The 15931-nt window shown below is 35.0% G+C and overlaps 1 protein-coding gene across 1 annotated transcript; it reads left to right on the forward strand.

Moving 5' to 3' along the window:
• Window positions 1–2344: 2344 nt before the first annotated feature.
• LOC110720439 (protein NRT1/ PTR FAMILY 7.3-like) lies at window positions 2345–6001 on the forward strand. The gene is made up of 5 exons (XM_021899472.1): window positions 2345–2593; window positions 3520–3640; window positions 3767–3984; window positions 4092–4654; window positions 4773–6001. Exons 1-5 carry the CDS (start codon window positions 2507–2509, stop codon window positions 5632–5634), a joined length of 1851 nt encoding a protein of 616 aa, XP_021755164.1. The 5' UTR covers window positions 2345–2506; the 3' UTR covers window positions 5635–6001.
• Window positions 6002–15931: the final 9930 nt, after the last annotated feature.

The raw sequence follows: 15931 nt of genomic DNA on the forward strand, positions 1-15931 counted from the left end.
TAATTACTTTTGACAAAATTCACCTAATTTTATTTAAAGTTTATTACTTTCTCTATTTTATTTTTTACTTTAACATTTCTATTTTTCACATTTACCAATTTATAACAGGTTATATATTTAATATTTAATTATGTACATGTAAAAATTAGATTATAATATACTCATAGTAGATATTAAAACGATTTAACAAGATTTTATATAATTATATGCTTTTCTTTTGCATAAATTACAAAAGTGTAATTAAAGTTAAATGTGAATAATGTACACCACTAAAATGTGGAAGTAAATAAAAACGGATAGTGTACTTACCAAAGATAAACACATCCTCTTATAGTAAAATAGTCCAATTATAACAGATGTTACAAAGTAATGTCAATACATTAATAAAAGACGTCTTAGAATTGACTAGTGATGATTATAACCAAAATTTAATTATATCCCCAGCTGTAATTATCATTAATAAAGCTTGAAAATTAATTAGTAAAAAGGAAAGAAGCTGGAATGCAGGAAGTGTAATGAAAAACCAACCAAATTGGGAGTTTATATGCTACTTGAGGAGACAAGATGTGACGACCCCCAAGTCCCAATTCTTTGTTCTAACTTTTATGGGTTGGCTATAGTTGTGTTAGATGAAGACCTATTTATGTACCAATTAATTAATTAAGGTTTAGATGCACCAATTAATATTTGTGCTATTTATTCATGAGCGATAATTTAATTTGATATATAAGTGTTACGAGTATATTTAACATTGTACTAAAATAATGTCTAAATAATAGAAGTAGTTGATAGGTTTTAAATCATTGAACGTATGGTATTTAGTTCATCATCACGAGTGATATACTTAGTATTACCCTAAATTAGTCAAAATAATTAAGTTGAGCATGTAGCTAAGCTAACCTAAGGCCATGATCCGCTCATTTCACCTTTTAACTATAAGAATTGATATTTTATAAAAATAATAAGTTTCACTCGACCAATTAAATAAAATTTGGGTTGATTAAGTATATATAAGGCGAACTTATACACCTTATAAGTGGGGTGTAACTCCTTTTTCCGCCAACAAATAAGAGATCTAATTTGTAATATACGGACTAATTGATTATACTTAGCTTGTCTAAATAGTGTTAAGTTATCAACTAGTTGTAGTTTAATAATAATATATTAGAGTCGAGGCACTTCATATAAATAAAAGGAAAATTTGTCTAAAAGGTACTTATATACTTATTTTTTTGTGAAAAAGGACATTTTATGTTTAAAGTGGTGAAAAAGGTTCTTATAAGTTATTTTTGTTGTAAGGAGAGACCTTGACATCAGAATATGACCGTTGATTTCACTTTCCGGCATGGACTATCATGTTACATGCACGTGATGTTTTAAAAAATATATTTTCTTTATTTTTTTCCCCATGATTTTGAGGAAAGAGTAGGAATTTTGAGAGAAAATTCGGGGAAAGAAAGAAAGAGAATGTGAAAACGTGGGGAAAAAAATGAACGAAAGGGCCTTTTTAAAAAATCACATGACACATGCGTGATGGTCAACACCGGAAAAGTAAAGTCAATGGTCATATTCCGATGTCAAGGTCCTTCTACACAACAAAAGTGACTTATAAGGACCCTTTTCACCACTTTGAACATATAAGGTCCTTCTTTGCAAAAAGGTCAACATATAAGTACCTTTCTAACAAATTTTCCTAAATAAAAACTTATATGAAGTATGAAATTATCGCAATTCTTTCATCATAAATAATTTGAATAACTTTTTAAAGTAAAAAAAAAAAAAAGAAACAAAACCTAACTGTATATGACACGTGCCAAATAGATAACCCATACTAAAGCCCATCATTACTTTATCAATTTAGGCTCCCTAATTATTATGGGATCATATACTTGTACCACCTTCCAACATTAAACCATACAGATACATACATGATACATCTAAGTATCTAACTATCTACATAAACTGAATAAGTAATTACTTAAATTTATTAAAACTCATAATCAAGCCAACAAAATGCTTAATGTGGCAAATAGTTTGTTAATAATGTCATAATCAATACAGCCTAAACACACCTACTTTTAATTTAGCCAAAGTTGACAAAAAGAGAAATGAACAAGTTGTAAATAAAATGGATCCCAGGTAATCAAATCCAATAAAAACACGTCTCTTTTATTTTTTTGTGCTTCATTTAAGCATGCACAACAAATTTCCTGCTTTTTCCTCCTATCTTCCCGTGAAACTATTTGTTTCCACTAAAAGTAACTTTTTTTTGTGTTACATTTTTTACGTCATCTACTTTAGTAGTGTCCATTAATCCTCTTTTTTTTTCCTCTATATATACCAAACTTTGCTCACTCTTTTAAGTGCACTCTTACAAGCAAACTTGTAAAGCTATTAGTTTAATTCATTCAACTTCAATCTTTATTCATCTTCTTCCTCTTCTTCAACAATACACTCAATTTCTAAATTTTGCTTACAGTCAATCATATACCTTTGTTCGTTTTGCATGTATAACTTCTCAGACGACACCATCACAACCACCACCAACAACAACAACGTAACAACTATGGCGTGTTTGAACGTTTGTCAAAAGGTGTGTACACGAAGTTCTTAATTTTGTTGATCTTTGATGCATGAGTATAACATATGAATAATTACTGTATGGTTTAATAAAAATAATTTCAATTTCGTATTGACTATATATGGAATCGAAGTTGATTAGGTTGGCGATGTCGTCTACTACATACACTAAGGCTTGTGCATGCATTTGGCCAAGGTTGCGTCGTCGTCACTCGTCAACAAATAGAGTATTCCAAGCCTAATTCACATTTCCATCCATGATGATGCCTTGATCAAATGGACAACCATAAAAACAAACCAAACTTTTGATTTAAATTTGAGTTGTATTACTTGGTGACAAATTATGTATGTATTGTATAACCAAAAATAAATAAATAAAAATTATATCTTTATATAAAAGAGGAAAATAACTAATTTGCACACGCAAATAAATATCTTCACCAACAGCCAGCAATGCTACCTCTTGATCCTTCAACTTCACCGTTAAATTCAACTTGGAAATTTCCTGTACACAATCAATTCCATCGTAAACTTTTTTGATCTAAATCCATTTCATCCATTATTATCGTTATTTTTTTTAAATTTCTATCAATTATCATGAATTATCCGTGAATATTTTCTCAATCTTCAAATTTAAATGTGATGTAAAGCTTTGATTTTACTATTAAATAATCTCACATAATAATTTTCCCTATTTCTATGTTAATTTATGAGATAGAATTTTTTTTTTTCCTTCTTTAATTTTTTTAAAGAAAAAAAATAAAATTTGTTTCTATCTTACTTCATAACAATTTTCAATTTTTAAAGTTGTAACTTTTATATGTACATAATTTTATACTTCATCCGTCTACAAATAAATGTCGTCGTATAAGTCAGCATTGTTAGATATAATACGGTGAAGTAGATATTTAACCATTTTTTAATGATGATGATTTTCAGGAAAAAATAATAGACGAAAGTGAAGAAATAGAATATACTCTTGATCGAACCGTTGATCGATATGGTAAACCAGCCATACGTAACAAAACTGGAAGATGGGGGCCTGCTACTTTAATCCTAGGTATATAATTATATATCCCTTCATATTCCTTATTTTTAACTCATCATTTATTTTTAGATAAATAATTAGTGATTAATATTTTTACTAATTAAGGTTTTTATTGCTTAATTTTTGTTAATTACACAGTTAATCAAGGGTTGGCTACGTTAGCATTTTTCGGCGTAGGTGTAAACCTTGTGTTGTTCTTGACAAGAGTGGTAGGACAAAGCAACGCTGATGCTGCTAATAATGTTAGCAAATGGACAGGAACCGTGTATCTTTTCTCGCTTTTTGGTGCATTTCTTAGTGATTCGTACTGGGGTCGTTACAAAACTTGTACTATTTTTCAAGCAATTTTTGTTGTGGTAAGTTTTTAACATAACGTAACATCATTTGTGTTACTGTAACACTTTTAAAAAAACCGGCCTTTATTTAAATTTATTACTTAACACGTATAAATTTGATGTTGTAGGGCTTGGCATTGTTATCACTATCATCATATTTGTTCTTACTAAAGCCTAAAGGTTGTGGAGATGAGCTAACTCCGTGCACCTCTCACTCCGGCTTCCACGTCCCGTTGTTTTACATCTCGTTATACATGGTGGCTCTAGGCAACGGCGGGTACCAGCCAAACATCGCGACATTTGGGGCAGATCAATTTGATGTAGAACATCCTAAGGAAAGAGGGTCCAAAATCTCCTTCTTTAGTTTTTTCTACTTGGCATTCAACTTAGGATCATTATTTTCCAACACTTTATTGGCCTACTATGAAAATGATGGAAAGTGGGCAATTGGGTTCTTTGCATCAGCTATTACTGCCCTTTTAGCTTTGGCACTTTTCCTTGGTGGTACTCCTCATTATAGGCACTTCAAGTCCTTAGGAAACCCGATTTCGAGGGTTGGCAAAGTACTTGTTGTAACCTTAAAGAAATGGAACGTTCGTGTTCCGGAACAAGGGGATGTTTTGTATGAATTGGATGCTAAGACTTACGCTAAAAATGGAAGGAAAAAGATCTTACGTACCCAAGGACTAACGTAAGTTTTAACACCAAATAGCTTCATAAAATTAAATGGACCGACCTATATATATAACAAGCACATAATTTGTTGAATTAACTAGCTAATTTTAATTTATTACATGTTTATGTTACAGGATCTTGGAAAAGGCTGCGGTTATCACCTCAACGTCTTCAAACTACGACGAAAAGAGATTATGTACCGTTACACAAGTTGAGGAAGTTAAATGTATATTAAGGCTTCTTCCGATATGGGTTTGTACAATTATGTACTCTGTAGTCTTCACTCAAATGGCTTCTCTCTTTGTTGAGCAAGGTGCCGCGATGAAAGTAACCATTGGAAAGCATGGCTTCCGCATTCCACCAGCTAGCATGTCTGTATTCGACATCCTTAGTGTTGCATCCTTCATCTTCATCTATCGTCGTGTTTTAAACCCTATAGTTATTCAAATAAGGAAGAGAGGTCTTACTGAGTTGGAGAGGATGGGTATTGGCCTTATCCTCGCGTTTTTAGCCATGGTAACAGCGGGTGTTGTAGAGGTTTACAGGCTAAAATACGCGAAAATGGACTGTAATAATGATTGTGACGAGGCTAGTTCACTAAGCATTTTTTGGCAAATACCTCAGTTCATGTTTATTGGTGCATCCGAAGTTTTTATGTATGTTGGTCAGCTCGAGTTCTTCAATGGACAGGCTCCTAAAGGATTAAAGAGCTTTGGGAGTGCACTATGCATGCTATCGATGTCGTTTGGGAACTACATGAGTAGCATCATAGTTACCATACTTATGAAGATAACTGCTCGAGGTAGCAATCCAGGGTGGATACCGGAAGACCTAAACAAGGGTCATCTAGAGAGGTTTTACTTCTTGTTGGCAATTCTTACCACAATAGATTTCATGGTGTACTTGTACTTTGCTTCAACATACAAATATGTTCAATGTGAAGATCCACAAGGAGAAAATGAAGATGATGAAGAAAGTGGTAAAATTGAAGTCTAGGGGATCTTTTGATATGGAGTATATTATACTATTTAATGAAATGATTTTCTCCATCAAGATATTTATTTTTCAAAAAAAGGGTCTAATGGCTAACAGGGTATGAAATTACCGTCTTGTTCTTACTAAACAAAAAAGTTGTAAGGCTCGTTGTTGATATCGACAACAGTCAACAGGTCAAGTTATGGTTTCATTCTCTATTAGTTGGCTACTTTTTAGCCATTAGGGCCTACTGCCTGAGGCACTCTAGATTGAGAAATGATCCTAAAAATGAAGGTGTATTTGTTTGTCATTTTAAATATTATTGTACAACTATCGTACATGTAGAGTTGTTTTTCTCAAGTAACCCGAGTATGATAAGTAACCCGAGTATGACAAGTTATTTCAATACCATAGACAAATTACGTTAATTACACTGCAAGCTAAGTAAAAAACAGAAAATACTTCCTAATTAAATGGTGCGGCTAAATTTAGATAAGCATGATGGAGTGTATAAACCATTAGTCCATTACCTTAACATTTTGGTTGAAATTCATACAATATGACAACAAGAGCAAGGCTAATATGACAAGAAGGTCATGTTCAAGTAGAATATATCGCACTGGATGAGAGGTATATGATGCCTCCACTGTGTAGTCTTTTACATCGTACTCGTATCTTTTACATTTGTTTCAGAGTAATTGTAATAATTTACTATATTTTCTGTCTTTTAAATTTCCTACTCCTTAAAATTTATATCACCTCCGTTTCATATTATTTGCAACGATTTCACATAAAATAAAGAAAAAAATATCTAATTATTGTAAATAATATCAAACCGAGGTAATATAAGGTCTACTATGACGACTATTATGAAATGGAAGACGTAATTAAATACGGAGTATGAGTAGTCCAATAAATTTCAATCATGTATATCAGGTTTTGGGTAGATGATGGACTCATGATAAAATGAAATCTTGAATACTTTGTGCTTTTTAATGGTCATGACTCATGAGCAACCATCAGTTGTCAATTCTTACTTGGACTTCTTTAATTATTGTAAATTTGTAATTATGGATCTTATTACTTCCTCCATTTTTTTAATATTGCACCACTTGCCTTTTAAGGAAGTATCACAAATATTGCACCATTTTTATTTTAGGAAAATAAATTTTTGTGTTCACACTACAAATACCAAATATACCCTTACTTTTCAACACATGATTATTTAGTTAATGTATACCATCACATGGGCAATCTTGTATTTTTACCTTTCTCTCTCATCCTTTTTTCCACTACCAAAAATCTTGTGTCAACCTCCTATGGTGCAATAAAAAAAGAACGGAGGAAGTATTTGCTTACTGCTTTACGACTGACATATGATTTTTCGTACTCCATACATAATTACATACATATGAAGTATATGACATTTTTTGGGTCCCTTTAATTTTGTGGTTACTTTCACAAAGGCCAAGGAACCAAAGATAAATAGTAAAGTGTAAACAAGTAAGGTATCCAACTCAATCCAAAATCAATCCCAAAAATATTCGAGGTGTAAAAATAATAATTTAGTACTTCGTATAACTCAATTTATACATTTATAGGATACATCTCAAGATGATATGTACGTCTAGTCGTTGATTGAAACTTTCTCTTGTATCTTTAGACTACCACGATAGTATAACATGTATGAAAATATGAAATTGCTAGGGGTGGGACTTCGGTCTGACGGTTCGGTTTGACCTCGGTTTGAGTCGGTTTCGGTTTGAAGCGGTTCGGATTGAAACGGTTTAGTTTAGCTGGCGGGTCGGTTTGGTTCGGTTTGGGTTAGTCACGACTCGGTTTGGTTTCGGTTTATTTCTTTGCGGTTTAAATTCGGTTTGGGTCATAAGCGGGTCGGTTTATAAACGATTCGGATTATGTCGGTTCGGTTTGATACGGGTCGGTTAAGGGGGCGGGTTTACCCGGGTCAATGTCAGTTCGGTTTACAAACGGTTTGGATCAAGCCGGTTTGGTTTGAAATGGGTCGGTTTAGGGGCGGGTTTACCCGGGTCAATATCGGTTCGGTTTATAAACTGTGAGAATCATGTCGGTTCAGTTTGAAATGGGCCGGTTTAGTGGAGGGTTTACAGTTCAATTGGTTCGGTTTATGAACGGTTTGGATCATGTCGGTTCGGTTTATAAGCGGTTTGGGTCATGAATTCATGATTGTTTTAAAGATCGCGTCATGACCATGATTTAGTGAGTTGATACTTATAATACGATAAATCGATAATTAAGAATGTACAAGTATTCAATTAGATTGATCAATAAGTGTTTTAAACTTTTAAGTTTTAATGATCAGATATGTAAATATGTTTATCGATTGTAGTACATACCAATAATTCAATGAGGCAATGATACTTATGATAGTATGATAATGATACCAACCGTACATTCGTACGATATGATATACATAATAATTAATCTATAATTACATATACATTAACAATATCGTATTGAATCAATTTCCATTTCCAAACATTGCATTTCTTATAAATTATAACTTACACGAGATTAAATGGATTCGTTATTTAGTTTGTTACTTTATTTAGATTACTAACTCAAACAACTTAATAAGTTAAATGGACGAAATCACGAAATCACTAATTAAAGTGGTGATGAAATCATTATGCAATACTAATGTACGAATAGTCAAATATACAACGGTTAGATTGAATGCCCATGAAAAACAATGGTTAGATTTTCATTACTTTATTAGTTATTAGTATTACTTATTAAGTTATTATTAGTTTATTATATATATATACTGATATACAGTCACAGACTCACAGATATATATAATATACATATAGAGATGTCAGATATTGATGTGCATTAAGTCATTAACTATGTCGTATTGAATCAATTTCAATTTTGAAACATTTGCGTTTCTTACAATTTATAACTTATAAGTAATAAACTAATAATAATAATAATAGTAATAATAATAATAATAATAATAATAAATAATAATAATAATAATAATAATAAATAATAATAATAATAATAATTATAATAATATTATAATAATAGTAGTAGTAAACTAGTAATAATAATAATATTAACAAATAATTATACTAACAATAATAATAATAATAATAATAATAATCCCTCAAAATAATAATAATAATAAATAATTAAAAAAACGGTCAAAAAGACCTAGAAAAGCACAAAGAAAAATCTAGACCGTTAGATCTAGATGAATATTCTGGAATCTACAAAAAAAAAATAAAAAAATGAACGGTTAGATGTTGAGATTGAATATGGACGGTTAGATCAACTGAACAAGTAAAACCTAAACCTAGAAAAAAAAACCCACTCTATCAGCCATTCAGCCGTTTTACTCACTCATAGTTTCTCTCTCTAACTTCTCAGTTTCTCACTCTTTCTTTCTGAAATTCTCAAGAATCTCAAGCTCAACTTCTCAACTTTTAAAAATCCTAATTAGGGTTTTTGTTTTCGTTTCATTTGTGTTTTGGATCTACATTTCTGATTTCTCGCTTTACATTCTCGTTTTTTTGTTTTTTCAAATCTTCCTCTCCTTCAATTTGAAGGCTTCAAGCCGTCAAAAGTTCAAAACTCAAGGTAATTTTTTGTTAATTTTTGTTGTTTTTGTTTTTGTTTCGGTTTGTTTATTTAGGGTTTTTGTTTTCGTTTCATTTTTGTTTTGGATCTAAATTCTGATTTCTGACTTTTCCATTCTCGTTTTTTTTTCCAAATCTTCCTCTCCTTCAAGCCGTCAAACCTCAAGGTAATTATTTGTTAAATTTTGTTGTTTTCGTTTTGATTTTTTTCGTTTTTGTTTCGGTTTTTTACTTTTTTTATTTAGGGTTTTTGTTTTCGTTTCATTTTTGTTTTGGATCCAAAGTTCTGATTTCTAACTTTTCCATTCTCGTTTTTTTTTTTTCAAATCTTCCTCTCCTTCAAGCCGTCAAACCTCAAGGTAATTTTTTTTGTTAATTTTTTCGATTTTTTTCGTTTTCGTTTCGGTTTTTTTTTATTTCAAGTTCTGATAATCTACATTCTTGATTTTTTCTTTTGATCTCCAGTTCAGGCAGTTCTCCATCTTCAAATCTCCTTCAAGCCGTCAAAGGTAATTACTTTTTCCTTTTCGTTTTTTTTTAATACAGTTTTTCTGTTTTTGTATTTGATTATTGTTGTTTTTCTTGCTTGAATATAGTCGAAATATGCCTAAAATCTGTTGTTGATTGTATTTTTGTTTTTTACGGGAAAATGGTAGATTTGTGTTGTTTTGTTGTTTATTATGCTCGATTTAAAAGTAATGATGATGGGTTGTTCAGATTATGTGGTTATTGGCTTTTTTACCTAACAAAAGACCAAATTGTGTCACTTTCTGCAGTTATGTGCATAAAATAAATGCTAGTTTAGGGCTAGTAAAATAAACATCTCATGTTTATTTATAGGTTCATAATTTCATTGGAAACTTTTGAAAAAGTTTAAGCTTTTCTTATGTATGCTTTTTTCTTTTTGAGGATATAGGGGTAAACTTTTGCCAAAGAATGTTGAGGCATTGGTTACCACCCAAAATGGGTGCCGTGGTTATCAAGCGGATGTTGAGGAAGACGTCCTCCTTATTGGTAAAGAGATTGAAGCCGAAAGTGCTTCATCTGCATAACTGGTATTTGTGTCTCATTGTGGTTTATTTTATCTTGAAAAATCGTTGCCCTTGTCATTTATTTTCAGACTTACTGGCAGCATTTTTCAAGACTTTTAAAATCGTTTCCCTTGTCATTTATTTTCAGACTTGCTGGCAGCATTTTTCAAGACTTTTAAAATCGTTGTCCTTGTCATTTATGTTGAGACTTAAATAGTTAAATGTATTTTGGTACTTGCTGGCAACATTTCTTAAGTTTTTGTTAAAACAACCATTGCTCAGTGATGTAAATCTGAGAGCAATTTTAAAAAAACAAAAGCTATAATTTTGAAGTTGCTTGAACTTGTTATGAGCTGCTGCCTGCTGGTAGTGCTTTTGCCTTTTGGTTGTTGTCTCTGCTGAGTTGTTATTGCCTATATTGTTGCCTGCATGAGCTGGTTCCTGCCTCCTGCCAGCTTGAGGTGCTGTGTAGCTGCCTTTTGTGTTATGAATTTATGATAAGTTTTGTTGCTGCTGTTTCTTATGCTTACTGTTTTAATTTTTCTTGAATCATCGTTGCCCTTGTCATTTATGTTGAGAATTCAATGTATATGTACTTGCTGGCAACATTTTTCAAGTTTTAAGTTAAAACAGTCATTGCTCAGTGATGATACGATAAACGTAAATCTGAGAGCAATTTTGAAAAACAAAAATAAGTTCCTGCTGAGTCCCTTCTGCTTATATTATTCCTTGCTTCTGATAAGTTGCTGATCTGTTATTCCGTGTGCTGGTTCCTGCTTGTTGCTGCTATTTCCTCTGCTCTTGGGTGTTGTGCTGCTGCTTCAAGATTCTGCTTTAAGATTCTACTCCCAAATCACTCACATTCTCACTCCTCCCTTCATCTTATAATGTATCATTTTTTGCAACCCTAAACTTGATGATGTTTCAGTTGATAAATTTGAAATCTAATCTGGGTAGTAGTGATAGTAGTTTCATTATGTATTGGTATATGTATTGTGAATTTGGGAATTTTAATCAATGAAAATGGTGACTTTTTTAATTGCTTGTTGATATTACTCTAATTTCAATGCTATTTATCTGCTGGATTTGTGGTAATGTTATGAAATAATTGTGGCTACAGATTTGGGATGCCTCCGTATTTATTAAAATTCTTTTACTTAATATCTGGTTTAATATAAGAAAAGCTAAAAAAATGTGTTTTTTAAACATTTTAGTCCTCCCCTTTACAAAATACTTGTATAAGAAAGTTTTATAAAGTGATAATGTGAATGATTGTACGCCTTATTGACTAGTACAATAATATTCTAATGCTTATGCCACTTGTGTAACGCAATCTCATACATCTCCAATCTTATGTTACCTTTGAGGCTTTGAGTGTTATTGGATGATCATGAATATCAAGGAACAATGAAGATAATTTGGGTGGACTAGCATTATTACTGGAATGAAAATGATACAAATGATATATCTTGTAATTAAAATAAATAAGTAATCTAAAACGATATTAATAATGTCGTTGGCCTAGATCTAGGTGATATAAATCTTTGTATAAACCTAAGCCGTTTGATTAGATCTACATTTATTAACATTAATTGTATTTACTATTTAGCCATTTAGGTTGTAAATAATTCAATTTGAGTTAAGCAATTTGTAATCGGATCAGTTTAAACAGGTTGCGATTCGAAAACAGTTCGATTTTAACGGTTTAACGGGTTATGGCAGTTCAGTTTAGATGGTTAGCGGATTATAACGGTTCGGTTTATACGTGCGGTTTAAACGGTTTCGGTTCATAAACGGGTCGGTTTAAACGGTTAGCGGGTTACAAATGGTTCGGTTTAAACGGTTTTTTTTCGGTTTAAACGGTTTCGGTTTATAAACGGTTCGGGTCATTAACGGGTTTATAAACCATTCGGTTCGGTTTCGTTTCGGTTCGGATTTGCAGTTTGGTTTGTTATCGGTTTACGGTCCGTAACGGGTTGACATTGAGCGGTTCAATTCGGTTTCGGTTTGATATTGAACGGTTCAGTTCGGTTTTCGGTTTATATTTATCGGTTTATAAACGGATCGGTCCGTGATGGTTCGGTTCGGTAACGGACGGTTTCACGGTTCGGTTTGAAAAGTCCCACCCCTAGAAATTGCCATGTAATTAATTGTATCAAACTCATTATGCAGACTTTACAAATTTATTGGTAGGCTAGTTATAATTCCAAATTATGACATCTACTTTAATTTTGGAACATACTATTTTGCTTTAAAGCTAGATTATACCCTTCAATTTAATAATTCAGGCCTAAGAAGAAATGAGGTCGATGTCTTCCTACGGATCCCATGAGAATCTAAAGGCTAATTTAATTTGGTGGCCTGGTTGCAACAAGCCAATAGTCCATTTTGCTTTTTAACTATCAATTTAGCTAGTTATGTACACTGCACGTCTCATGCGGCCCTTCACTAGCTCATAAATTACCACTACAATCCTTCATGTCACTTATAAATTGATTCATATGTGATTCCGATTAAGACCACATAACGATTGTGATATTAATACACCTTTTATTATTACTTAGGGCATGTTCTGATTTACTGAGGTGAGTTGAATTAAACTGAAGTTATTGGAGCTGAACTGAACTGAACTAAATTGTTTATCAGAGTAGGAAATTAGAATTTGAATTGAAATTAAATTGAAGATAACAAACCCTAGTTTTCAATACCCACTCTCGATCAAAATCTTTAAAAATGTTCCGAGTTTGTGTATAAGCCTCCAAATTAGTCATCCCGTTAACATTTTCAAACTTGACAAAGCTAGGCATCAAAGTCGTGCTAGCTTTCAGAAGTTCACAAAGGAGTGTTACGTTATGGGATTTGTTAAACATCGCCCACAAATTACTACATAAAGCCCACAAAATTCACTTGGTTTCCCAAAATTGCCCTTGACCTTAAAAAAAAAACACTCACACTCTCATCACTCACACTCTCATCACTCACACTCTCATTGCTCATCTTCTTTCAACCTCTCTAAAAAAAAAAAATTCAAAATAACGGCAATGTCGAGGCGGCAAGGCAAGGAAGTGGCGGCGGCGGCGGAGGGAAGGATGTCCCAAGGAGGAAAGGTATATTTTGTTTAAAAAAAAAAAAAAAAGGGGAAAACCGCCGTGAACGCGGTGGGGCGCCCTGGCTGGACGCCCAGCCGGCGGTGGTGGCGCCAGATGCAGACGCCGCCACCAGTTAGCTGGCGCCTGGGCTGGACGCCACCGCCACGGATGTGGCGTTTATTCTAGGCGCCGCAGCCGTGGCTGTGGCGTCCAGCCCAGGCGCCAGCCAACTGGTGGCGGCGTCTGCATCTGGCGCCACCACCGCCGGCTGGGCGTCAAGCCAAGGCGCCCCCCCCATTTTTTTTTTTAATTTTTTTTTAATTTTTTTAAAAAATTGTTTTTAATTTTTTTTTTTTTTTTTGTAATATAATTTTGAATTGTTTTTATATTTTGTTGTTTATTTTTATAAATTTTTTCAATTTCGTTGTATTTTTTCTACGTTTATATTTTGTTTACAATTATTTGTATGTTTTTAGTTTATTTGATTTGCGATGATGATTATTTATCGTATAAATTTTTGTATGTTTATATATTTTAAAATTTTGTGTAGGGTCGTCATGGTGGGGGGAAGAATATAGAGCTTCTTAGTAGAAGTTATTCAGTGGAGAGGTCGGGGCATAGACATGTCAGATCCAGTGGTATTTCGGCCTCAGTTCGTAGAGAACGGATCCACCGTCGGGATGAGGATGACGATGACGATGATGATGCTGAGGAGGGTGACCAGGAGGAGGAGCAGGAGGAGGGCGCAGATGAGGATGAGGATGTGGACGATGGCAGTGGACCGTATGATGATTACGGTCCATTCAGTCAGAGGGTTGATGACATGTACGAGACGCATATGGTGGAGGTGCGTAAGGGTAGGGGTGGTAGGTTTGTTAGTAGATCTGGCACATCATCTGCGTCCACTGTATCTGGGGCAAGCAGGAAACGGTCGAGGGCGGGTAATGATTCTTGGGTTGTTAGGAGTGAGGTGCCCGGTGGGCCTGTTGACGGGAGTGTGATTCCTAGATTTCTAAGACACATAGCTGCCCGTATTTGGGAGGACCAGGAGAGGCCTTCAGTTACGGGGTTGTTGAAATGTCATACCCGGGAAAAGACTTGTAGTTTTTTGCGTACATGGGCTGAGGCCTGGCCGGCGGAGAGCGAGATGTTCGAGCGACTGGAGGGCACTGGGGTGAAGCACGTTCCTGCTACCATGCACGATAAGATTGACAGTACGCTGATCACGGCTTTCATTGAGCGATGGCAGCCGGATACAAACTCTTTTCACCTTCCGTTCGGTGAGATGACGATCATGTTACATGACGTCGAGGCCATTCTGGGGATTCGTGTTGAGGGTAAACGACTTTGTGCTGTGGCTGATGCGGATCAGGCAGATTCGCTGGCGGAGTTGTTGGCGGTGGACAGGGCTGCACTGTACACCGAGGCGCTAGGTGTTTGGGAACACGGAGGTGTGAAGATCGCATCCGTGTTGCAGCGGTGTTTGTACCCGAGTGCACGTAGGACGCCCGACGCACAGCTGAGTGCTTATGTTTTTCTACTCCTCGGATGTACCTTGTTTCCGGATAAGAGCGGCGGAAACAAGCTCAGGCCACGCGACATCGTAGAGGCGTGTGACCCCGACAGTGTAGGCCAGTTTTCCTGGGGATCGGCTACGTTGGCGTATTTGTATCGCCAACTAGGATTTGCGAGTCGGGCTGACGCGGCAGGTATCACTGGGTGTCTGACTCTATTGCAGACTTGGATATACGAGTACTTTCCTGCATTGCGACCACATCGTGACCCAGTTCCTATTGATGAGGGGATGTCGCGTGCTTGTGCGTGGAGTCCGCGCTCGGAGAAGAAGTCCGTTGACCGCCTCCGATCGATACGGTTATTGCTGGACAGGCTGTCCCCCTTAGAGGTAACGTTTATTTATAGAGTCTACATTTTATTATTTGCACATATTATATTCATGTTATTAAATTTTATATGTTGTAATTGTACAGGTGAACTGGATGCCTTTCGGCCCGAACCCTAGTGTTAGGGTACCCAGGACCCTGTACACGGGACTCATTCAGTATCGTGACATCGTCGAGGCGTACATGCCCCAGCGTTGTCTTCGCCAGCTTGGATTTGTCCAAGTTGTCCCTCCTCCCCCGGCGTGCCCGATGAAGGCGGTCCGACCTGCATCGTCGAGGGAGTACGTCGTGGAATGGCCGGATATCATGACCGGGACGTGGGACCAGTTTCCGATGGTGGCCCGATTATGGACAACGGAGTTGCAGCGGTCGCCCTCTGGGGTTACTCCCATGTGTGACCATTACTACATGGAATGGTTCAACCGGTATTCGCACCCGAGGTTGATCGCTGATCTCGACCACAGCGATGATGATTATGTGCCACCGCCTACTGCCACGGAAGCGGTATGTCTTTTATTATATTTATCGTTGTCTTTTAATTAAGTTTTATTTGTTGTTATTGTATTTCATCTTCTGTTTTTTGTTGTATGCAGTGGATGGGAAAGATAATGCAAGACGTTCAGAAACTCTCTCTTGAGAAGGACAAAATGAGTGCAACAGGGAGAGCTGTTGTT

Source organism: Chenopodium quinoa, unplaced genomic scaffold (assembly GCF_001683475.1).
Source record: "Chenopodium quinoa cultivar QQ74 unplaced genomic scaffold, ASM168347v1, whole genome shotgun sequence".
NCBI lineage: Eukaryota > Viridiplantae > Streptophyta > Magnoliopsida > Caryophyllales > Amaranthaceae > Chenopodium > Chenopodium quinoa.